The sequence below is a fragment of the Triturus cristatus genome, chromosome 2_1 (assembly GCF_964204655.1).
Source record: "Triturus cristatus chromosome 2_1, aTriCri1.1, whole genome shotgun sequence".
In the NCBI taxonomy this organism is placed as follows: Eukaryota; Metazoa; Chordata; class Amphibia; order Caudata; family Salamandridae; genus Triturus; species Triturus cristatus.
The window spans coordinates 633,858,395-633,883,859 of NC_140581.1; the positions used below are offsets into that span (position 1 = coordinate 633,858,395).

The window sequence follows — 25,465 nt, forward strand, 5'->3', positions numbered from 1 at the left end:
CCCCTGTACTCCCGGTTACAGCCTTTCAGGGTCAGATAGGAAGCTGGTGCTGCTGCCAATCAAGGATACGATTCTGCCCTCCTGCTGCCAAACTAAGCTCAAGCAGGGGAAGATAGAACAATAGGTTTCCTGCTGCAGGTGTGGGACCACTTCCCAGACAGGACTTGTTTATTGAGCAGGGTGGCGACGCTTGCCAGTGCCACCAGATTGCTTTGAAAGGCACATTTGGTGCCCTCCTTGCATACTCCAGTTTGAGCCAGTTCAGGGAGCCTTTGGCTCCCGCTCTTGTGCAAAACTGGACAAAGGACAAGGGAGTATCCTCCCCTCTGTCCAGCCCCTGCTCTGGGAGGGACCTTGTAGTTTGCCCAACCCTTCCTTTAGGGTACTTACACACTTACCTGTGGGTGGGTCCTCAGATTCATTGTGGGAAAAGGCTCAGACTGAAACCATGTCAGTCTTCGACCATCTGGACACTTGGACTTCGCTGGACTTTGTCTGCAACAGAGACTGCATCAAGGAAGACTTCTGCTGCTCCTGGTCTTGCAGTTCTGCAAGTCTTCTTTGTCATCTGTGTCTGTGCTCCTTCCAGGTTCTTTCCCAGACCTGTGGGCATCAAGGAGACGCAAAGTAATCTCCCTTGGAGTGAAGGAGTCGCTCCAGTGTATCTGACGTCCCACGGGCTTCGTAAGGCTCATTAAAACAGGTGGTGGTTCTGCAACTCACTCGAGGCCTGGCCTGTCGTCTCTGCAATTTTGAGGCCAGTATCCCTTGTCGGAACCCCTGGGACTGAACCCCTGTGCCCCGCGATGACTTGCCGTTGCCAAGGCTTGTTGGCTCTGCACTCCAGAGATCTTCAGGCTACAAAAAGATGCAGCTCTCTCATCTCTTCCTACCAAGTACAGCGTCCTCCCCGCATCCTGTGCACCCTAGGCCTTCCTTCTTGGTGACCTGCTCAAGGTCCTCTTGAAACTCCTGTGCATTTGGCCTGTGGGTCCTCCCGAGGGTCTTCTCCTGCTTCAGTGGGCTACCCTGCTTGATCAGGGCCTGCTGCGAATCTCCCTTGGACCTTGCTGGTCCCAACATTGCTGCTTCTTCGCTCTCCACATCAGTAGCGGCTAACGAGGCTTGTTGGTGCTCCCGATGGACACCGACCACCTAGTCATCGATATCCAACATAGGACGTGGGACAGCTCGTGCACAGCTCCTGGCCTTCCTCAGTGCCGCCTGGTCCACACAGCTGCAGCGACAAGGTCACAATCAACACTTTTGAACAGTCTGGCATAGGTTCCATGCCTCCTGGTTAATCCAGAGTGACAGACTCTGTCCCCTCTGCTTGCAGGTTCCTTGCTTCAAGAATCCACCCTTGGAATCCACCAGACTTCTTTACCTTCTTCTCCAGAGCACTTTTCTCAAAGTCTTCCATTGTCGTCTACTGAGGTTTCCGACATCTCCTCCCAGATGCACCTGGCTTCCCTGGTGTAGGTAACTTGGTCTCCAGGGCATCCACAGGCAGGGTGGCTCTCCAACCTTCCGTCCTCCAAGGGAATTCTTCGGGGTCCTCTGGGAAGGGTCCTTCTTCTGCAAAACTGCAACCGCCACTCCTTCATTCTCTTTTATTGGTCATGCGGCTGTGTTCTCACTTTGCACACAGCCTCCGTGGGGTTCCTGGGTACTTATGTTGGGTGGTTCCTTGTGTCCCCGGCTCCTCTGGGTCTTCTGGTCCAAGTCCCGTCCTCTCCTGCAGTTTTCATTCCACTTTCTTAATATATGGTTTGGCTCCCCCTGGAGACCACTGTATTTTGTGCTACTTACATTATTGCAATTGAGGTAGTTTTGTGTATTGTGTTGATATCTCTGGGAAGGAGATATACCTATGTGTTAGTGAGTGTTGTGTAATAAATAGAAGTATTTTATATAAACAATGTGTGGTTCTTTTTCATTTAACCTACACTACATGATTAAACTGATAAAAAAAGGTGCTTAGCACCCTTTCGAGATAAGGCTGAAGGCTGCTCTCCACAGTTACCACCTTGAGAGCTTTCTATGGTTATCAAAGACCACTAAAATCACCATAAGGGTTACCTGAATTAGTGCAAGGTGCATCATTTAAATAAGGATGCACCATATACTAGGCCAGCCTCCTACAGCTTGGGATACGAACAATGCTTGCAGTTATGGAACTATTTTTTTCTTTGTATTTGTTTCTTTTGGTTAAGAACCCTCTCTCCAGCACAGCATTGGCTGGAGGTTGGGCCCTGGAAGTTGCTGTAGGGCATCCTTCCTTCTTGACTGCCTCGCGGTCGGTGATTCAGATGATCTGGCATCCTGGAGTGTCAGTATGGAGATGCAGTCTGCTCTGTTCACAGGTCAAGAGACAACAGTTAAGTCATTGTAAGGTGCTTCAACTTAGCAGCCTCTTAGTCCAATCAGGCAAACAGTGCCTCAGTCGGCCGCACAGTCACTAGAGCACACAGTGACAAATGCCTCAAAAGAGCAGTGTCACCTACAGAGGCCTAGTTTCTTCTGTCACATGCTGGGTAAGTGCTATAGGGCTAACCAGTGCAAACGTCATTATGGGCACTCTTAGCCCATGAGCTTAACACAAGTCTCTTCTTCAGCCAGCAGACCTCTTAGGCACACTTGGGGCAAGTGCCACAGGTTGCAGCACATAGTCTGTTCAGGCAGATAGGGCAAGTAACATGGCTTGGCAATGGTTTCTTCTTCAGAGGCACAACTGCTCGCACACACAGTGGGCAAATGTCAGGCTGCAACAGTGGAGCTCACAGGGCGATCTGCATGGGCACACTTCGGAAGAGCCACAAAGCCTCTCCTTCGGTGATAGAGACCTGCTCCGAGCCAGACACGATTTTCAGAATTATTTGCCAGATGATCCCAAAGCCTTGGGGTCAAGTGCTGTTTACCACACCACTATCCAAATCCTCCTGTAGGCTTACCTCGCTCCTTCCCTCTCCTTCCTGGCAGGATTCTCCAGGCATTCTAGGGCAGGAAAACAGCTCTTCCTCCAGATTAAACTCCAAGTGATGTGCCCTCACCTCTGAGAAGCTGGCTGTGAGTCAGGCACCAGCTCTGGTAGTGCAGTAATCCTTGGTACTCTGAGGAGGACCCCCCCAATGGTCAGAAAGAAATTTGAACTGAAGCAACATAGAAGTCAAAAAGATCCCACTCTTGTACAGGTACAGCAGATGGGTGATGTTTATTCTCAGTCTTCACCAGTTTGGTTGGTTCATCTTTTATGCGTCCTGCTCAGGTTGTCTTCCAGACTTAATCTTTGTCGGGAGTGATGCCCTTACAGCAGGATAATCTCCAAGTTGGAGAACCCACAACAAAGGCACCAAGAGGTTTAAGCATTCTACACCTTACTATCAACAGCCACTCCTAACAGTAACCGGAAGAAGAACCAAAAGGCTCACCTCTTTTTTCACAATATTTAACCATTGGTTAATATGTTGAATGTCTAAAAAAATCTGTTGGCCGATTACAAATTCACAAGTGGATATTTCATAGAAAATAAATTTAATCATAAACCATCACAAGTTCTATCATCCATACAATATCACAAATTCATTTGTAATAAAACACACATCTTACAAGATTTCTATGAAAGGAACTGTTCACACTTCCCTAGTTTCCCAAATTTAATAGTATCCAGGTATAAGAATAAATTACAAAATACACAACTCTTCTTGCAAAGTCTTACATATCTTGCACACATTTTCCTCCATGCATGTAAGAAATTGGGTTACTGGTTGAGATGGGTGAAATCCTTCTCAAACAGGAACCACAACCCTGAGGGTGTGGCACAAGAAAACCCCAAATTAACCTGTCCTTAACTCTCTGGTAGCTTTGCACACAACATTCAGGCTTAAAACAGAGGCAATGTGTAAAGTATTTGTGCAGCACTTCAAAGAGTAATAAAGTGAAAACACAAGAAAAATCACAGACCAATTTAGACAAAGAGTACATTTTAATAAATAAATAAAGGCCCACAACACAAAAACCCAATAAGTAGAACTGGAGATATGCACGTTTAAAGATTTCTGTGAAAATAGACTGCACCAGACCGGGACAAAGTCACAAGTTCAGGCCAACAACAATGGAGCGCAAGCCAGCAACAGGGACCCGGGTAGGCCTGCTGCACAGGAGTACCTTAAATCCTGGTTGTGAAGAGCTGCGGAATCCCACGTTGTGCAGTCGAGGTGATGCGGTGCTGTCAAGGAGCTTCGAGGCTGCAGTGCGAGATCCTGTGTCGCAGTTGAAGATCCCCGTTGGCAAGGGCTTGTGATGTGAAGTCCAGTGTTAAAGATGCGCTGTGCAGCTGAGGCGATGCCTCGGTTCCAAGGAGCTGCGAGGATCTTGTCGAGAAGAAGCTTGCGATGAGAGAGCCTGTATTAGGAAAGTCCACGTAGTAGAGGTGATGCATCAGTTGTGCTCGATCCACAGATAGGCACCTTCAGGCCCACTTCCAAGGGTCCAGGAGTGGGGTGGCATAACTTGGCAGGGTTGGACTCACAGATGGCAGAGTCTTGGTGCTGGGTTCAAGGTTGTTGGAGCTTTCCGTCCTGGAGGCTCTAGTTAGTAGGCCAACCAACTAGCCCTTAGAATCACTCTGGGGTCCTGGGTTCACTAGATGCAGATCCAGTCCTTCTCACCTAGGCAAGAGGTTGGCATGCAGCAGGTCATCACAACAGGGCAGCAGTCCTTCAGAGCAGCAATCCAGCAGGGTGGCAATCATTTCAGCAGCACAGCAGTCCTCCTTCCTTGCAGAGTCCACAATTGTACTGAAGATTTGGGGTCTGAGGTGCAATATTTATACCTGCTGCCCACTTTCTGGGGTCACAAAAGACCCCAGAAAGTGACAGTCCGTTTGAACGAGCGCTCAGGCAGAGCCTTTGTGATTTACAAGTGTGGTAGGTGACAGCTCCTCCCCCTTGTTAACCATCCAGCCAAAACCTATCTTCCCTCTGTCTCAATGTCTGGGAGCAATATACAAATAACCACTGCCAGCCACACCAAGTCATGTGACCCAGGACCTGGCTGAAAGCACCAAATGGTTAGGACAAAGAAAATACCATCTTTCTAAAAGTGGGATTTTCAGAATGGTGATTAAAAATCTTACTTTACCATTAAAGAGGGCTTAATTACAATTCTTTAGACAACACACTCGAGCCATCTACCTGCTCCTAACTGGAAGTTACAGCTTAATAAATATAATAAGATAAATCCAATGTGATTATAATGGGAAATGTAGGCCTTGCAGTAGTGAAAACGTATTTAAGAGTTTTTCACTACCAGGATATGTAAAACTTAAAAGTACATGTCCAACATTTTAAATACGCTGCATCCTGCCCTCTAGGCTGTTCAGGACTTGCCCTAATGGTTTCTTATAAGAATTAAAAAGGAAGAATTGGACATGGCAAAAGGTTTATTTTGCCAGGTTGAAATGGCAGTTTAAAACTGCACACATAGGCCACAAAGGAAGGCCTGAAACGTGTTTTAAAAGGATACTTAAGTGGGTGGATCAATTACTGCTGAAGGCCCACTAGTAGCATTTAATTTACAGGCCTTGGGTACATGTAGTACCACTTTATAGGGACTTACAAATAAATTAAGTATGCCAATTGGGTGTAAATCATTTCTACCATCTTTGAAGGCAAGAGCACAAGCACTTCTGCTAACCAGTGCTGAAGTAATCTAACTGACATTTCTTTTTATATACATATTACACTCCCAATCTGCTATTTTTGCCAATTCAGTCAGCCATTCAATATGGGTAGGCACGGGTGGTTCTTCCAGTGCCTGAGAACACACATTTTAGCTATTTCTAATGTAGTGGACAGCCAAACTGGCCTATGATAAGCTGAGGCTACACACTCTGACAGGAAACGTCCTTTTCAACGAAGGCTTAAGAACAACAAGCCTTTACAACAAAGTCTGAATCCCGACGGAGGCATTACAACACTGGATTTTACAGCAAATAAAGCATTACAATGAAAATAATTAAAACGAAAAAAGAATTGGCCGCTAAGACAGGCAGTATATCACAGATTTATTGTGTTTGTGTTACCACTGCATTTAGAGTATGAATTACAACAATGCACTGGACATAAGGTCCTATCATTTCATCAAAAAAGTAATGGGCAAGTGTAAATTAAAATAATGCACTGTTAATGTAGACCTTGTTGAATGTTTTTGACAGTGCACATTAGGGCTCAGAGCTGGGGAAGTGGCGGTTTTAGGGCTAAGGGTTTGCTTCCCATCATTTCAATTAAAAAGGAATGGCAGCAAAGAAATGCAGAGGTGCTGAAAGCCAAGTTGACTCAATGTTGCTTAAAGGCATGGGGGGTTGAGCCTCGTGTGGGTCTTAGGGCTCAATGCTGTGCAAGGGGTGGTTTTAGGGATAAGGGTGTGCGTCCTGTAAAGTATTCAATATTGCCTCATAGCAGGAAACTGAACACTGCAGCCTGTTGCTTAAAACTTTCCACCTGCAAAATGCTCTCGTTAGGAGCAATTAACTTTCCTCTAGTCAAGCAGCAATGGACCAGAAACAGGACAAAGACAACATAACAAAAAAACGTGCACCATAATTGGAAGGAACGCACTAAGGAAGCCAATCTGACCGACACAGGTACTAATGGGCGTGATTTAGTTCATTTAAGGTTACGATAGAAACCTTAGCTGTTTATGAAATATTAACAACAATAATAGGCAGGTTTCATATAGTGTACATGGACCCTGTCCGCCCAGGATTAAGTTTAATACCCAAGGCACTTTTTGTTTGTGTTTGCCCAGGATTAAGAACAGCACCTGAGGCATTATCTATTTGTGAAATAGATATGACCAACATGGATTAAGTAAAATGATGTAATAATTTATTATGGTAGTGCACACTGAACCAACCCATTCTAGGATCAAAGAGTAACCAATTTCCTTCTCTCCTTTCTGTTTTAAAAACGATTTTAGATTTAAAATGAATTTTTATGCAACAAAGAATGTGATTCACAAGTCCTGAAGAAGGCGAAGATACAATCGCCAAAACGCTGCTTCAACACTTGGTACATGCAATTAGAATTTTAGTTTTTATCTGGTATAATTGTATAAATATTTGTTGAATGTAACACGAGACACAGATGTGTCAACATTTGATGAGATTGTGTATCATTCAATATTCGAGTATTGTCAAGGTGATTTTATTCCTAGGAGTTTTTATAAACAACTATGGTTTGTATGTAAATTTTTTAATGAAAATGTATGCAATAAATTGATACAGAACATATTTAATTTTGTGATATAGTGACTTCTTTTTAGAAGGTTTTGGTTCAGTGGATACTATTAGATTGTGTCTGTTTTAGAATTGAAGCACAGAGGGCAATTTTGTTGTGTATAACTTTCCCACCCAGCCCCTTCTGACCTAACTGGGGTAACTCTCTTACTCTGTAAAAGCATAACAGAGAGACCACATAGTCGTCTTGATTCAAATACAATTAACAGCTTACTGTTCTGAAATGTTTACATGCAATGCTGCTGTCCGTTACCGATAGAGAGATGCAGGCAGTGACGCTTTTGGCAATGTGGTACACTTTTCCCGAAATGACATAATCAACAAAAAGGTAGGACTACATCAGTAAGTGGAACCTTCACTACGCGTTTCCAAAAACATAGGCATTATCATTTAATACCATTAGCCATTTTACTGTAAGCTTGGAATAAGTATGGGTGATAATGCCGTTTGTGGTAATGGCATATTCCATGATTACCTATTGGTGGCGTGAAAAATTGTTTCGTTGTGAAATCTGGCATTGTTAGGGCATTGCCGTTGTAATGCAGGCGAATGAAAAGCCTGTGTTGTAAAGGGTTTCGTTAAGTCGTCATACATCCCACCCTGACAAATTGAGAAGCACCAGATTTAGCAAGGGAATGGAAAGACATTTTGTCAGAATCTGAGAGCGTAGATCAAATTGCAGCCAGTTCTGTTCTGATTTGGTGCAACTCCATAATCCATGGATTAGGGCAACAAGTTATCATGTGAATTTTGTTCTTGGGACAAGTAGGCCCAACCCCCTGCAGCACAAACCCTTTGGCTGCCAGTTTGCAGTACCACATTATGGATCAGGGAAGGGCACTGTCTGCAGTCAAGGTAATATTGTTGCCCATATGTTAATGCGGTTTAAACTTGTATTTATGGTTCATTAATTGAAAGCCTACATTATTTGGGTGAGTGCTCCAAGTAAACGTTGTAAGCTCCGACTGCACTACGGACTAGTTCCAGTACAAAAATGTGTACACACGTTTTCAAAGGTTAGCAATATGAGGCTATGTATAATGCTCCCAGAATGCTCTCTGGTTTGATGCAAATATTGCAGAAGCTTGAAAGAAAGATTGATGATTCTTTGCTTTCAAAATAAAATGTTCATAAAAAAATGAAAACAGGAAAAAAAAAACATTTTGCTCAACTACTGTAAAATTTCAGGTACCATTTCTTGCAGCATCATTTAGTAACGTGTTGATGCATGCTACTAATTCCCCAAAAATATTCATAATGGAAAATCAGTGTAACCAGTTTCAATACGATTATGGGAAACAAAAAACAAGCATTGGCAAAGCCGGTAGGTCTGAAATTGGTGGTCAGCTTTTTAGTTTTGTCAATGTGTGACTTGTTTTGACTTGGTTTTTGAAAAACCTTATTGGTGTGGGAGCTGCTGGGCCCTCACCATTGTAACAAACATTGGCAACAGCAAAAACTATTTTTTGGTTTAAAAAAGCACACACTGCCACAGTAGTTACTGGCACTGAAAAAAACTACAGAGAGAGAGACAGAATTTTAATAAACACAAAAGGTCACTGTCAATGCCAGACCAAATTAGGGGCCCAATTATTAAAGAAAGTCTCAAAAGTACACCCATGGTATATGTCCTTGCATTAAGTGCAGCTATACAGCTTTCGTGAATTCCCAAGTATTTACAGAAGTAGGACAAGAAAAAGTACTGCTAGAAAATATTTGTGAACTGCATTTTAGCAGGAGCAAATGTGCATGTGTCGATTTGCTCATGCGAAAATCTGAGTGTTTGCAAGTTCACTTTCCCTCCAACCACTTTTCTCCCCAACTCTGGAAGAAGGTTTACATCTGCCATAGTCACGAGTAAATTTCCAACATTTCTCAGTATGGAAAAAGATTAGAGTTGTTGAAAAACTTAAAACATGCAAGTTAATAGGTTTGCACAGACTCAAAAGGGCATTCTAACACTGGAACTATTGCGTACCACTATCTTAAGCCCCAGTATGTAGATCTGCGAAAACGTGGCAACAAGGGGTTTACAGTTATTCAAACACTACTATGGTATGAGACCTGGCATAATCAGAGAGGATATATCAGAGCTCTTATATAATGAGATTGCTGCCATAATTTGTCGCTGCACTACATGGCACCAAAGGGGCAAGTGGATTTTGTTACTAGACAAATAGATGTATGAAGCAACCTGCCCCATGGACAAGTAGATATTTTATTGAATTCCACACCCCTCAAGGTGTGTAATTAAGCTGTAGTGATGTTTGCCAGGAACCCCTCATCACCTCTTTTACTTAAGTAGAGTAAATGTGCTCTATCAGTAAACCATACATACCAGATACAGCCCCTTTAAGTTACTCCCAAATCTCAAGGTATTTTTGTTTTGGGGAAGTTTGGATATTTAGGGGTGTTTTACCCAATCAAATGCAATGGGATAACTGTGTGTATTTCCATTGTGGTGTCAGATCCAGTGAGACTTTGGTTTGAAGGTCACAAAACATTTTCAGCCTATCAGTAAATACAAGCTGATCTAGGTGTATAATGCCTGCTGTTTTCCATCTAGCCCAGGGGACAGTAGTGCCGCCCACTGTTAATCTGTCACTATGCCAAGGAGGGGCTAAAGCATGAAGCCAAAGGCTAATTATTAAAAGGCCAAGTGTGGATTTCCAGGCAGGCAGCTAGCAAGTCTTAAACCAGCAGGTATCCTCTTTTGGTGAGAGTGGCTTGAATCTGTCTAAAACACCTAAGTTAGAATCACAGGCTATAAATATCTCTTCTCAATGGCTAAGGTGTAATGCCCGAGGTGACCGACAGCCAAACTGTGAGAGTTGGCATGCAAAGTAGTACAATCACTTAAGGGGCATCTACAGTCCACCATTTTCAGTATGAGCATAGAGTTTACTGGGGTTTAGCTTTGGCCTCCTATCCCCACATATTAATGATTTCATATCAGAGTCCCTTTGGAAAAGAATAGATTTGTGCATTAGTACAGGTAGCATTCTAAATACATAGTTGTATCTTGACACAATTACCCTTTTGACTACCTGTGCTCCTCAATATGACAGCTGGAGTTGGGATCACCTAGCAAACCAGGCACGGGACCGAGCTATTAATGGAAATAGCGTGTGCCTCCAACATACTGGTCAATCCTCTATTGATTCCAATTCCTAGGCAGTCCCTTTGGGACCCATTTCAAATTGTAGCAGTCAATGCAGGTAAGGGTGGTTACACAGGGCATGGGCAACACCTCACATTTCTCCCAGTTAATCTTGTTTCCAGAGAAATTGGAGATTTATTCTAGCAAAGATATCAGCATTGGTAGGGAGGTACTGAGTTTCGTTATAGTCAAGAGAAAATTGTCCACATACAGGGAGGACTTTATAGGACCTGTCCTGGTGGGGTGAGGACACCGTGTATCTATGGGGAGGATCTGATGGCAGTGGCTAGGGGCTCTACAGCTAGAAGGAGCCTCATGTCTCTCTTTATATATATGGAGGGCACGGCACTGGAACCCACTACAATTCATTTGCACATTCAGAGCCTGATAAAACTTCCTAAGGGCAAAGTCAGCTGTTTGCTACAACACCTCTGAGTAATCATCTAACTTTTCGAAGTAATTTTTGCGTGTTCAGAAACTCATGGGTGAGTTTAAGGTGTCAACAGTGACCAACTACCTCAGAAGGAGTCTCTAGACAGGTCACATGTCTTTAGAACCAATGAACTCACAGTGGTGACGGGCAACTTCACAGAGTGCGTTTGGTGGGGTCACATGTTGGCCTCATAATGGTAGTTCAGGTCGAGAGAGCTTTTCTAGTGTAAAGTTTTACTGAAACTCTGGGCTGGGTTGTTCACCGTCAGTTTAGCTTAGTAGCCCTGAAGTACCTAACAGCAGCAAATGGTCAACATGCTTGTTGCACACTGCTGAGGATTCCTGTACCAGCACGAAAAAAGGAAGCATGTTTGAGGTGACAACATAGTCTTTTCAATGAGGTGTGCACCTCTCATATTGTATTGCGCTTCCTATTCCAGGCCCTCAAGAAAAAATATTTGTGTTAATGTATTCTCACATATAACACCCTGGTCTGAAAGCACTGGGTCATATTTCCAGTGCAAGCACAAAATGTCCTTCCTGTGCACTGAAAGCCAGACAGTGCACTTTGCCATATAGAGAATTCCAGAGAGATGGAAGATTAATAGGAAGTCTGAACCTAAACCACATAGTGTGAGTAGGACACTTTGAGCAACAGGAGACTTTGTAGAACCCCATTAACCCCGGCAAAATAGGCCAGCATGGAATAAAAGGTTTACTTCTTTTCGATTCACAAATAATGAGACCGACTTTACAGAGTTTGAGGATAAAAGCTAAATCGGCAGCAGGGGTCATGGCGGAAAACAGGGTGAGGCACCTTGAACTAGGCGTTCTGAACCAGGACAGGCTAGCAGCAGAACATGCAGTTAAGTAGAGTTCTAGAGTTCTCCTCAAGAGAGGATAACACTCCCAGAACTTTAATAGCAGCTTGTCTTTCTCATAGCATTCATTCATATAGATGTGTTTTAGTTTACAATAACCTGAGGAAGCAAGTGACACTGTTTTAAGACTCAAAAAATTTAGGCTTTACTGATGCGATATGGCCGATTCCTGCAGACAAGCAAAACTGTTTGACAGCGAATTATCACAAAATGGGTTTGCTTTGTGCCCAACTGAAATAATTCAATATAAAAACCATAAAGCTTTATAAGAGAATTTCATGCCGTCATATCAATTAATGCTCAGTATCTACAACTATAATTATAAATAGTATAACTCATTATTGTATGTTTGTATTAATCAAAACATTTGCAGCGATTAAACTACAGTAATGAACAACTCATTTTCTCTTTCACCTGAATTTCAGGAAAAAATGGGTTACTGTAAAACAAACAGGTTCTAAATGCTCGTCAGTGGCTCAAAGAAGCCCTTTAATTTTTCTGAACTCCAAGAACTCTGCAATATTTCTGACAATCCACGTAACTAGTCGTAACTTACCAGACTCTTGCTGAGATAGCTGAAAGAGTGACGGCATCAGAGGTTGGGGGAAAAAGCACCCCTCATGTTTTTTCTCGAACTGTTCAGTTGTAATATTCTCTACGTTAAGTGCAAACCAGGCTACTAGGCCGTCATCCTCCTCTTTACCAGCATGCACTTCTTTTACAAAATGAAGCACATTTTGCTTTATTTCCACTCCAAGAAATATAAGGGATACGTGTTCAGGCTGGGTCAGGTATTCTTTGACCTCTTCATGGTGTAGCCTACAGAGCCAGGCATCCGCTTCCTCTGTATTATCATCTCCTTTCCCTACAACAAGCAACGGGCTTAAACTTGAAAAGAGAATGTATACCGTGGCATCCTGGCTCTGTTTGGTTAGGAGCCAATCAAGGTCTGTCCTTTTCTCACTCTTCCTGTCCAACAGGGAGCTGCTGAAGTAATTCTCGTGCTCTTCCACTGCATCCGGCAAAAACCATGGCTTATGTCCACCTTTAATAGAGGCCAACAAATTAGCCACATGTTTATGGCCCCAGAGCTTGGCAATATCCAATGCAGTTTGCTTTGATTTGTTGACCAAAGACTTGTCGCACCTGCGAAATATTAGAATAATATGATCAAAAGAGTAATTTCTCATTTTAAATTTCCAATTCAACATTTTAACAGTATGGTCAATAAAAGCTAGCCAATACAATTTATTTTCGTTTAGCGGTATTCTACAAGCAAAGAAAGTAAAACTATAATAAATAAACAATGTTTACATTGCAAATTAATTTCTTCATCTGGAATGCCTCAGTCTATACATTAAAATTATTTGTACTACTACTTTTAATATTCATTACAAATCCAACTGAATGGAGAAGTTACATTTTTTATATATATGTAGGAAAAATAACTTTTAGAAAGTTATATTTTCCTTGCCTCAAGTTCGTAGAAGCTAATCTGCATTATACTGGCAGCAGCTGCCCTGTCAGTGCTTGGCCTTAATGAGGTATGAAACCTGTTCCCAGAGCACAGCCAAATGTTTGGGCCTTGTGACCGGATAGGCTGTGGGTGAGGTATGCAACACCTGTCTGCCCAGGAACAGTAGCTTGGAGGATTTCTGGGGGAGGACTTCCATAGGAGTGAAATTATGTTTTTCAGATTTGAATTTTTGCTCCAAAACCAACGGCTTCAGAAGGGCCCCACTCAATACCCATCTGGCTTCATAGGGACTTCGGCCTTGCTCGACTGGAGGATTCCAACATCCATTTCAGACAATAAGTCGGAAAGTAAAAAGTCTGACCAGGAATAACCTGCTTGGCAAATCATGCCTGCGCCGCACTGCGGTCAGCCGGAAATCATGGCAAGATCCCTGTCATATGTGAACATTACTTTCTAATGGTGCTTTAATTTTTCATGGTGGTTTTTCTCTCCAATCTTTAAAAATTCATCTCTCCGGTTCCTCTTATTGTATTTTTCGAAGGTTTTTGTGTCATTTTGTTTAGAATGTTTTCTCAAAATTTAGAAATTGAACTAGTATTTTTAATGTGTTGTGTTTTTAGCTCTTTAACTGTTTCAGGATTTCTAAACGCTTTACACAATCCCCCCCCCCCACCCCCAAGTTAAACTTTTTTGCTCTGTGCCATTGCTGTCCAAGGTTGATTGCAGTTTTAAATTATTGAAATCTGGTGTTGTACCTCAGAAATTGCTAACATGATTACTTGCGGTGGACTGGGTAGACTGCCATTTACTCCATTTATTAATTCACTTTCTTACGGGGGTAGTGGCTTGCATGCACCTCCTTGCTCAAGTCTTCACCAGCTCAGTCCCACATAAAGGCAAGCGAGCATTTTGGGGAAACTGGTGAAGTGTTGCCGCTCTGTCTGTTGGACAGTAGCTTGGCTGGGCATCTTGTGATACTGCTGCTTCGCTGCATCAGTGTTGTTTGCTGAATCTGGATGAGAGTAGGTTCCTTGATCTTACCCTGTCCTCAGTTTTCAGATGTTAGAATGGCTGTCTGGGATGAAGTGTGCAAGTGTGGTGGCCATATTAGATGGGATTCTAGTCTCCCAATTCCCATAGATGGTGGTGGAGGTTTCATATGTGTGCGGGCCAATCTTCCTTGAGATTTTAAAAACAGAGACCAGTGAGATGAAATTGGACCAGGCACAGAATGTCAGGAAGCCACTGGTTTTATTTAAGGCACTTTCAGCCAGATGCATCAAAGGGGTTTACACATTCTGTGTCTATGAGAAAATGCTTTAGTACATATGGCCCTTTGTATTCAGTCTTATCATGCATGGGGATGGAGGAATGCTAGAGAAACAGGCAAACCTTTTCTTGCTGCTGCTGAAAGGGACATCAAGCATGGTTAGCAGTAGTTTCTATGCCCCAGGTTCAAGTCTTCACAATAGATATGTATCCAAGTCTTTTGAAAAAGAGGGATGAAAGAGTGCGAAGTCGTCGATGCAGGGAAATCGGTTTGGTTTTCTCCCCTTAACCTTTGTCATCCTCTAAATCTGTATGGCACAGTGGAGGAGGATAAGGATTCCAAGCCTAATTACGATTCCACGACAGATACATCAGACAAAAAGGCCCGCAAATGTCTTTTCTGAGGGACAGTTTGGACTTCAGTGAAGTAGTCTGCCTCATTACCACTGGGGCTGGCTTTAAAAGTTTTATCATGCAACATCTTTAAACCTTCCTGGTTGGGGTCTCCTCCCATACAGGTAGAGCAACCTTGATCTTGTAAAAATGACGTGTAGAGTATTTCCATTTTATCAGAACTTTATTAAAAAACTCTCTGAAATTGTCAGACCCGTCAATTCTCATAAAGGTGATCTTTTTCATGAATGCTTGGAGTAGTGGCTGCTTTCCTACCGCGGACTTAATTCTTTACTAAAAGAAATACTAATATTTTTATACCCATATATCTAGGAACCTTTGTTTGGTGTGAAATTTGCTGCATATATATATTTTTTTCAACTTTATTTACCTCTATAATACATCATAGCATTAGAACCATAGTTGTTCACAGTCAACTTGTTGCATATATGACACTAGGTATACTATGCTCTCAGAAACATAAGATAACAGGCCAGTTAGACAATTCACTGTTTTGGGGTTCTAGAGTGAACAAGCATTGGCATAGCAAATAGGTCTTGCCTTTGGGACCTTATAAGTGTTTAGCCATGCAACAGTTTCATAACTAAATACTTATAAGGTCCCAAAAGCGAGACCTATTGGCTATGCCAAGCGGCCGCGAAAGTGAAAGTAAACTCGGTCAAGCGCGGCGCGCGTCCCCGCGTACATGCACTGTAGCTCTAGGCTGGCCTGGTAGCACTTTTTGGAGCCCTCACAAATTGTCTCGACAGACCAGCGCATGCGCTGGGTTAGGCGAGCCTTAAAAAAGGACTATAGGATAGAACGCACGGCATGCATATCCGTAGACCTGGTTCACAGTGGTTCAAAATATTGGCGTGGAAGTCTGTGAATTTTGGTCCCAGTTTGGTCCTCACCAATTAATGCGTGGTTTTACCTTTCAAAAACATCCTGCCTGACCCACTCATGGAGCTGATTGAAACAGAAGGAAAGGGTTTTCTACTTAATGTAATGTTGCCTTCCTGACACCGGACTGTCTCCTGACACAGGAGAGAGTGGTCTGTCTTCAATGTCTGGGAGTTTCCCTAGTGGTGCTAGCCTCTTACTGAAATCCCAATAATACAGGGGTCAATGTTGTGCCACTGGTACTGGTTTACACATGGGGAACTTTTTGCGTGCGGTTGGAGCATCCAGCAGTTTTGTGGATGGTGGAAGCTGAGCTCTCCTGTATGAAAACATTTCCACTGCCAAATACAGTGAAACCCCTCCTCACCCCTAGAAAGTTACAGTACTTTTATTGTGTCCATGCAAATCTAAATCATTTGCCATATTTTGCTAAATTAACATTTTTCTGATTGGCAATAAATAAAACACACACTTTCCAAAGCCAAACTTGTCCTGCTTGCATACAACCGCAAAAGGAACGTGTGCGTGTGTGCGTGTAATAGACATGCTAGGCATGGGGTGTACCGATAGTACATGAACATTAAACTTACAATTACTGTAGGAACTGTATTTAGCCATTCGCATCACTAATAATGTAATATGAAGTGAAGAACACATGGTAATGTCTGTAATTATCCCATAACCTAGGTAATCCACGATCTAGTCTGAGGTTAAGGTAAACCAAACTTAGTTAACTGCAATCAAATGTTGACAACACTTTGGGTATCAACATAGCTGCTTTTGTGCACTCAATGCTCAACACAGACCACGATAAAAAATAAAAAAAAACACAACATGGCTAGGTGCTGTTACTTTCTTTTTTTTCTTTTCAGGGAAATAAGGATTAAATACACTGCCAGCACTCTGGTACTTAGGATAACAAAAAAATGCATACAATTCAAACCTGCGTACAACTGACAGAAACAACTGCAGTAACTTGTTTGGTTCATCATCGATAGAAGGCCGGTTACAGCATCAATTGTATTTATTGCCAACATTTTAAATTTTTTAATTGATCTGTTATTTTTTGTCTCTTCCTGCTTCCTAGTGCTCTCTCAAGACAATATTGACGAACTGAATAATGGCAGTGGATATCCACTGGTGTCAAGCAAGCAGCAGTGGATATTCACTTGTGTTAAGCAAGCGGCAGTGGATACTCTCATGTGTCAGGCAAGCGGCAGTGTATATCTTCTCCTGCCAGGCAAGTGGCAGTGGATAGCCTCTTGTATCAGGCAAGAGGCAGTGAATGTCCTCTTGTGAATGGCAAGCGGCAGTGGATATCCTCTTGTGAATGGCAAGTGGCAGTGGATATCCTCTTGTTTAAGGCAAGTGGCAGTGGATATCCTCTAGAGTCAGGCAAGTGGCAGTGGATATCCTCCCCCCCCTAAATGTGTAAGGCTCTCCTACTTTGGCAGACTGAAAAGCAAGCTGGGTTTTGGCAGTCGGAGGAGGCGCTACACTCGTTTTAACCTCGCCCCTAGCCATTCTTAAACTCCCTCCATCTTCTTCAAGGTCCAACAAGCGATGCATCTCTCTACCATATAACGTTTGCAAGTTGCCGACTCAGAACCGCACTGGTAAGCAGCATTACTAGTGTTCTCGCAATTTATTTTCTGCAAGTAAAGTATCGTTTTTGTAAATAAAAACAAACCGCTGGTAATTTGCACCAAGGCACAGGGTTTTTCATTCATCCTCTTCTTAGTGCTGTAAAATCTCCTGGCAATTGAGGGTAGGGTGGGATGTTAATGATGCATTTTGGCCAGAGTGGTCTCTGAAAAGCCAGGGCTTGATCAGAAACGTTAAGTATGACCAGTTTGTTGATAAACCAGCAAATTACTAACAGAGCCCTGTGGAAATGCCTACCAGTTTGTCAAACAATGACATGTTCAGAAACTGCAACAGCGAAAGCTACACACACCACCTTTGGGAGGGAATGCCATGCACTGGTTCGGATGCTGTTTGACCGCACATGTCACCACAGGGACAAGGAAAGTTGTCCACTCTGTGACACGCCATACGTTTGTTATTTAAGGACAGGCTTTGGTGCTGGAATGGAAGTCCCAGCATCAAACCTATATCAGGCTGGCCATCAGGCAAGTTCTTGTTACTTTACTATCAGTGGGCAGATGCTATAAGATGCTGCTTAGAAGCGCTGGTGTCTAATGCCGATGAAAAAGTGATTGCCCCTTGCTTCAATTTCTACTCAATGTGCTGGGGTGTGCGTTGTAGGGTCCCAATTATGGTGGGTATATTTGAGGATAAACAGCTAAATATGAGGCAAAGGAAATAAGAGCATTTTTGAAGTTGAAGAAAATTATTTTATATGTCTGTTGGTCAATGTGTAAAAGAATTTTAAAAAAGTTTGTAATTTAAGGTCAACAGACCATGCAGTCTCACTCAATATAAATGATTGGAAACTATTTAAGAGTGTGAGGGCAAACTCTGCGATGGCTTAGCAAATATGGGTTGGCAAATATGAGTCTGAATTTTGGGTGACGTCATGCTGCACTGAATGTCTGGGTGTGCATATTTGAGATTTATAGACCAAGTAATAGAGCAGATCAGAAATAGATGTCTACTTTTGAGCCAGCTAAAACTCGTGTATATGTGAGAATACTGTCAGGCTGCTGCATAGTTAGTCTGGATGCAGTGCTTGCCTGTACAAGGACATCAAGCATCACATGGTGAAACTCCAAAGCAGCTGAGCTCCTCTGCTGTAACAAAAGGACAAGTGAACAGGATTGGGAAGATTTGGTTTTAAACAGAAACATTAAATCTGTTATTTTAAAATCATTCACAGACAATCAGCTTAACTACATAAAATTATACATATCGTTTAACACAGTGAATTTACAGATGCACATGTAACAAAAAGGATGGTCAAGAGATATAGAAAAATAATATATCTTCACACAGGAATCACAGTCTCGGCAAAGGAACAGAGACAACGGCCAGAAAAACCACCGATGCTTACCCGTGCTTAAGAAGCATCTGTACAACATCGAAGTGCCCATTTCTTGCTGCATACATGAGGGCTGTCCACCCACTTTTGGTAGTTTCATTGATTATTGATGAGGCGTGGCCAAGCAACACAGAAAGTCTGGCTGCATCTCCAAGTGCAGCCAGATCATGAAGCTGAGAAATAATATCCTCCCTGGGACTTCTTGATGTCTCGGCCATTTTATTGTAATCACGTGATATTTTCAACAAGGAAATTGATAAGAAATTAACATCTATAAGGTAATATGTAATATAAAATTGTTGAAGTTCGTATGTAATGCTGCAGGTGGCTTGTGCTTTCTGTCTGCCCGCAGATACTGTTCAAATCAGAATGCCCAAGTGTTATTCCAGCATAAAGTCTAGGACACAAAACAAAAATCAATACAAGTTAAAAATACAATGGAAAACCAAAAGGGGCACAATGAGAAAATGCGGGAGCCATTTGTTTTAATAGGCATCAAATAGACAACAAGAGTGAAGCTCTTCAAACCCAGAGGAGGAAAGCGACACCTTGTTGCTAACTCTCATCGACAGCTTTATGCATCTCTAATCCCAAACTGATTTCCAGGATCAGATCAGTAGCATATGTAGCATATGGGTGGAGAATAACTATGCCATCACGTCTCTCAGCCCCCTTAAGAGTACCTAGCGTCCCAATAACATCTCCTTCCACCATCGGAAGCCTGAACCTCCAAGGAGTACTCAGTAAGATTCCAATAATCCTTTTTTGTGACTTTGGTCATTTATTACACTGTGTAGTAATGTCTTGATTTGGATACGTTCTGTTAGTGCCTAACAGTCATTTGTACCAATGATTGTCTGGCTTATGGTGGTGTCACATAGGAGTGGCAGTGCTGATAAAATAGAGGAAATAACTTCATCATCGAAGGCCAAGCCTTCTGCCATGATTATATTTTTAAGCGGGTAAAGAAACTATAACAAGCTTCAACATAATAACAAAGAGCTATTCTAGGTGAGAATGAAAACGTAACCACTCTACATACCATACAAAACATTCACAATATACACTATTAAAGAAATATATAGTTTTATTTATTTTCAAATCTCATTTTTTTTAATTTATTTAGATTGATTTTGTTTAAAAGAGATATCCAATGACAAAAGATATTAACAAATAACAATAAATACGAAAATTATGTACAAGAATGAAAGTAAGATAGAATAATTCATCATATTAACAAAATAGGAAAGCATATCCACAGTCAGAACAGATTAGATGGGGTAAGCAGTAGATGAAAACTTGATAGAGGCAATGCGGTAGATGTGAACTACGCGCGTTTCGGCACTACTGCCTTCATCAGGGGACCGTATATTGCAATTAAGTTTTGTCAGTGAAAACTTGAACAGCGAATCAAAAACAATTGTGGAATTCCAAAATATGCGTCAAAAAAAATTAGTAACGGTGATAACTCGCAGTCCTGCCTTTTGGGATCTGTTTAGGTCTGTCAAGGTAGCTGCAACTCATACAAGATGTAGGTCAGTTCTGTACTTGAAAGAGTTCAATAAAAAAACGTGGGTTTGTGCTCCTATCAGCTACTCAGTATACATTGTGGGGCATGGATCACGAAGTCCAAGATCCGTATCGGTACTTACAGACGTTAAAAAACGAGAGATGTAGCTTGTTAGTAGGAGGCTCTATATTCTGATAGTCACATTGGATGTAGGCGTCATAAAATCAGGGCGGATTCGTGTTTCCTGGAGCTTGATATCTCCGTATGGTTCAAGCTGGGATCCGAACAGATATCGGCAATCCACTGTTTTCCTGTTGAACGCCCTAGATTATATTTTTATAAACTGGGATACAATGTCAATCAATTGACTATCAATGTCACGAATACCTCTCGGACCTAAGCTGAGCCACACGCTATGTTTCACAAGTAAAGAGTGGAGGAGGTAAAACACTCAAGTATATCCCCCTGACACTAACTGCACAACACAAAACTACTTAAGGGTCGAAAGATCCAAACTGATAACTCACAGTTCTAACTTTCTATGAGAGGGAATCATCAAAAGATTTTTGAGAGGTCGTCTCACCCTTAATTTATCGAGGCATGCTTCATCATTTGACGACCTCTCACACTGGAGAAGGAACAGTGTAACTCCAGTGGACTCAACCAAGGGTAGATAATCTTGACCCAGGGAGTTCTTAGAAATCTGTTGTCAAGACAATGTCTTAGGTCCTCTTATTTAGACACAACCGGAAATCATAATTAAAAAAGCCTAGGGGTATACTCCAAAATTAGTTTATTACAAGAGTACCTCTGGTATAATTAAAATACTCAGATATCAATCATAATGTGTAATCAATGAAACACTTGACCTTTAGGAATGGTAATTACAAACATGTTTTAACCCTTAAAGTTGCCGAAAAAGATCTTGTGTCTTCTTCAGGGTAATCTAAAATTCAAATGTGGAGTATTAACACACCATGTGGAAAATAAGAAAGAAAGGACCAAAGATACTCATCCCAGCAACCAGGGACAAGCAGAGACCGAATGTAGTGGTCAACCTCAGCAAGGTGGTCCTCAATGAACTACAACAAAATACATTGAACAAAGGATTAGGGTTAGTACCCACACTTGGACAGAACCGGTTTACTCTGAGAAAGGAGATGGTAGAATGTTTCCAAAATTATTTGTCTAAAAACCTATTTTTCTAGACAAACTAACAGAAGACAAGTAGACCAACATTGGCCTATGTAGAAAATCTACCGTCAATCCTCCAGTAAACTGCTTACCTATCGAAGTACAAACTTTTGAAAAAGCTGTCACAAGAGAGATCAATTCCCTGAAGAACAGCCAGAATCAACAATTCCACATCACTTCGAAAGCAAAAAGATTAGCTTTGGCGGACTTAACAAACAATAGGGAAGTGATAATCAAAACTGCAGATAAAGGAGGGGCAGTGGTTATTCTCCCAAAGGAGATGTAGAGACAAGAACGGGTAAGATGTTTAAGTGAACGGAGGAACTATAAGAGACTGGCAAAAGATCCAATGAACTACATTGTGTTGGATATCACATACATGGTAAAACAAGCTGAGGAACAAGAATGGATCACAAAACAGTAAGCAGACTTCCTAATGGAAAAGAAACCCAATATACTGTATTTGTATGTCCTGCCCAAAATACATGAGGGAAAAACTCCACCACCAGGACGCCCAATTGTTAAAGGCACTGGGCCAGCCCTAGAGCCATTATCAAAGTTTGTTGATCACTTCCTGAGACTTTTGATTAAAAAAAATGCCAATATTTGTGCAGGACACCAAAGATATTCAACACGCTCAGCCACATTGAAGTCAACCCAGATTGTGAGATACTCATTAAGGTAGATGTTGAAGCTTTGTACACAAGCATTCCCCAAGAGGAATCATTAAAAGTACTAAACCATCTACTACAACATGTTGAGTGGAATGCCATAATCCCACAGAATTTGTGATTGATTGCGCACATACAGCTCTGGTTAAGAACTATTTCAAATTTGAAGAACTTTTCTATTTACAGACCCATGGGGCTTCAATGGGCAGGACTTTGGCCCCCAGCATAGCTTGCTTAAATGTGCATTAATTCGAGGAGATATGTATATATATATATATATATGTATATATATATATATATATATATGTGTATGTATGTATGTATGTATATATATATATATATATATATATATATATATATATATATATATATATATTCACTGAAAAAACCATAGGTTTCACACACGTTATAGTTAGGAATTAGCATTTAAAAAACCTTGCAAATTCACTGAAAAAACCATAGGTTTCACACATGTTATAGTTAGCTGGACATTTCACTCGTAAAAAACCAATGAAATTCCCCCGTTATAGTTAGTGCAGGCAACTATAACTCACGCGACCGCAATCCTCTGCTGATGATGTCAGATATTACATCACTGTATTTAGACACTTATTTACCCATGTCTTCTTCCATTAACCCCTTCCATGCCCATGACGGAACGGTTCCGTCATGAGCATCGGTTGAGCTGTGCTCATGACGGAACCGTTCCGTCATGGCCCCGCCCGCGCTCGAACCCTTCAGCACCGCGGGGGAATCCGCGCAGCGCTGAAGGGGTTAATCTTTAGCTATACATATATTACAAATATTTATTTTTCATAAAGAGACATATGTCATCAGTGATGTAATATCTGACATCATCAGCAGAGGATTGCGGTCGCATGAGTTATAGTTGCCTGCACTAACTATAACGGGGGAATTTCATTGGTTTTTTACGAGTGAAATGTCCAGCTAACTATAACATGTGTGAAACCTATGGTTTTTTCAGTGAATTTGTACGGTTTTTCAAATGCAAATTTTCTTTTGAGATTTTTGGTAAACCTATGTATAAAATAATATATGTACTATATCCTGCATTATGGAATGGTTAATTTTTTTTTTTATGCATTTTTTTCCGTGCGCGTACGGTAAGCTGACGCTACGTGCTCCGTACATCATAAGTACGGTGCGCTTACGTGATACGATGCGCGTACTCCATATACCAGCATGCCCCACTTAAGCCTAACGTGGAGTCCACCAGGGGGCAAACACTTAAAACAAGTGACAGTTTACCTTTTGACCTTTAGATGCTTCTGGCTTCCTTTGAAAAAGGTCAATGCTGACCGAAATGCATCAGGAACAAACATGCCAGCGCCAGCGCTTTTAAAGAAATAAATGGATTTCACATCACCTAATGTGTGCGGCTCACTCCCTTCTCCGTGTGAGAGGTTTGCTGTTGTGTTTTTCGGCGTGGTCCTGCCGAGAGCGACGCACCACCAAGGAAAAGAGCGCCATTACTGCCCGAAATCGGACCCTCCATGAAGTTTTGCGGAAGCAACAAGGGCAGTGGCAGCCGACAGGAACTGGATCCTGGCTTTGGTCCCCAGCAACTTGAAAGGTAGTATGCATGGGGATTAGGTGACAGCGCTAATCAGCGGAAAAAACTTTTAAGCATCACCCATTAAGGGAAACAACTGCGGGACAAAAGTGAAACTCCATATACCAGCATGCCCCACTTAAGCCTAACGTGGAGTCCACCAGGGGGCAAACACTTAAAATAAGTGACAGTTTACCTTTTGACCTTTAGATGCTTCTGGCTTCCTTTGAAAAAGGTCAATGCTGACCGAAATGTATCAGGAACAAACATGCCAGCGCTTTTAAAGAAATAAATGGATTTCACATCACCTAATGTGTGCGGCTCACTCCCTTCTCCGTGTGAGAGGTTTGCTGTTGTGTTTTTCGGCGTGGTCCTGCCGAGAGCGACGCACCACCAAGGAAAAGAGTGCCATTACTGCCCGAAATCGGACCCTCCATGAAGTTTTGCGGAAGCAACAAGGGCAGTGGCAGCCGTCAGGAACTGGATCCTGGCTTTGGTCCCCAGCAACTTGAAAGGTAGTATGCATGGGGATTAGGTGACGGCGCTAATCAGCGGAAAAAACTTTTAAGCATCACCCATTAAGGGAAACAACTGCGGGACAAAAGTGAAACTCCATATACCAGCATGCCCCACTTAAGCCTAACGTGGAGTCCACCAGGGGGCAAACACTTAAAACAAGTGACAGTTTACCTTTTGACCTTTAGATGCTTCTGGCTTCCTTTGAAAAAGGTCAATGCTGACCGAAATGCATCAGGAACAAACATGCCAGCGCCAGCGCTTTTAAAGAAATAAATGGATTTCACATCACCTAATGTGTGCGGCTCACTCCCTTCTCCGTGTGAGAGGTTTGCTGTTGTGTTTTTCGGCGTGGTCCTGCCGAGAGCGACGCACCACCAAGGAAAAGAGCGCCATTATTGCCCGAAATCGGACCCTCCATGAAGTTTTGCGGAAGCAACAAGGGCAGTGGCAACCGCCAGGAACTAGATCCTGGCTTTGGTCCCCAGCAACTTGAAAGGTAGTATGCATGGGGATTAGGTGACAGCGCTAATCAGCGGAAAAAACTTTTAAGCATCACCCATTAAGGGAAACAACTGCGGGACAAAAGTGAAACTCCATATACCAGCATGCCCCACTTAAGCCTAACGTGGAGTCCACCAGGGGGCAAACACTTAAAACAAGTGACAGTTTACCTTTTGACCTTTAGATGCTTCTGGCTTCCTTTGAAAAAGGTCAATGCTGACCGAAATGCATCAGGAACAAACATGCCAGCGCCAGCGCTTTTAAAGAAATAAATGGATTTCACATCACCTAATGTGTGCGGCTCACTCCCTTCTCCGTGTGAGAGGTTTGCTGTTGTGTTTTTCGGCGTGGTCCTGCCGAGAGCGACGCACCACCAAGGAAAAGAGCGCCATTACTGCCCGAAATCGGACCCTCCATTAAGTTTTGCGGAAGCAACAAGGGCAGTGGCAGCCGCCAGGAACTGGATCCTGGCTTTAGTCCCCAGCAACTTGAAAGGTAGTATGCATGGGGATTAGGTGACAGCGCTAATCAGCGGAAAAAACTTTTAAGCATCACCCATTAAGGGAAACAACTGCGGGACAAAAGTGAAACTCCATATACCAGCATGCCCCACTTAAGCCTAACCTGGAGTTCACCAGGGGGCAAACACTTAAAATAAGTGACAGTTTACCTTTTGACCTT

At 42.4% G+C, this 25,465-nt stretch overlaps 1 protein-coding gene across 2 annotated transcripts in view; it reads right to left on the minus strand.

Moving 5' to 3' along the window:
• Window positions 1–25,465, minus strand: part of NUDT12 (nudix hydrolase 12) — a 193,828-nt gene that overhangs the window by 116,905 nt on the left and 51,458 nt on the right. For both annotated transcript variants that reach the window (XM_085632571.1, XM_085632572.1), the window contains 2 exons: window positions 18,829–19,213; window positions 12,330–12,919 (listed from right to left, as the gene is read on the minus strand). In XM_085632571.1, coding sequence (XP_085488697.1) covers window positions 12,330–12,919; window positions 18,829–19,034 — 796 coding nt within the window. In that variant the 5' untranslated portion in view covers window positions 19,035–19,213. The remainder of the gene's footprint in view (window positions 1–12,329; window positions 12,920–18,828; window positions 19,214–25,465) is intronic.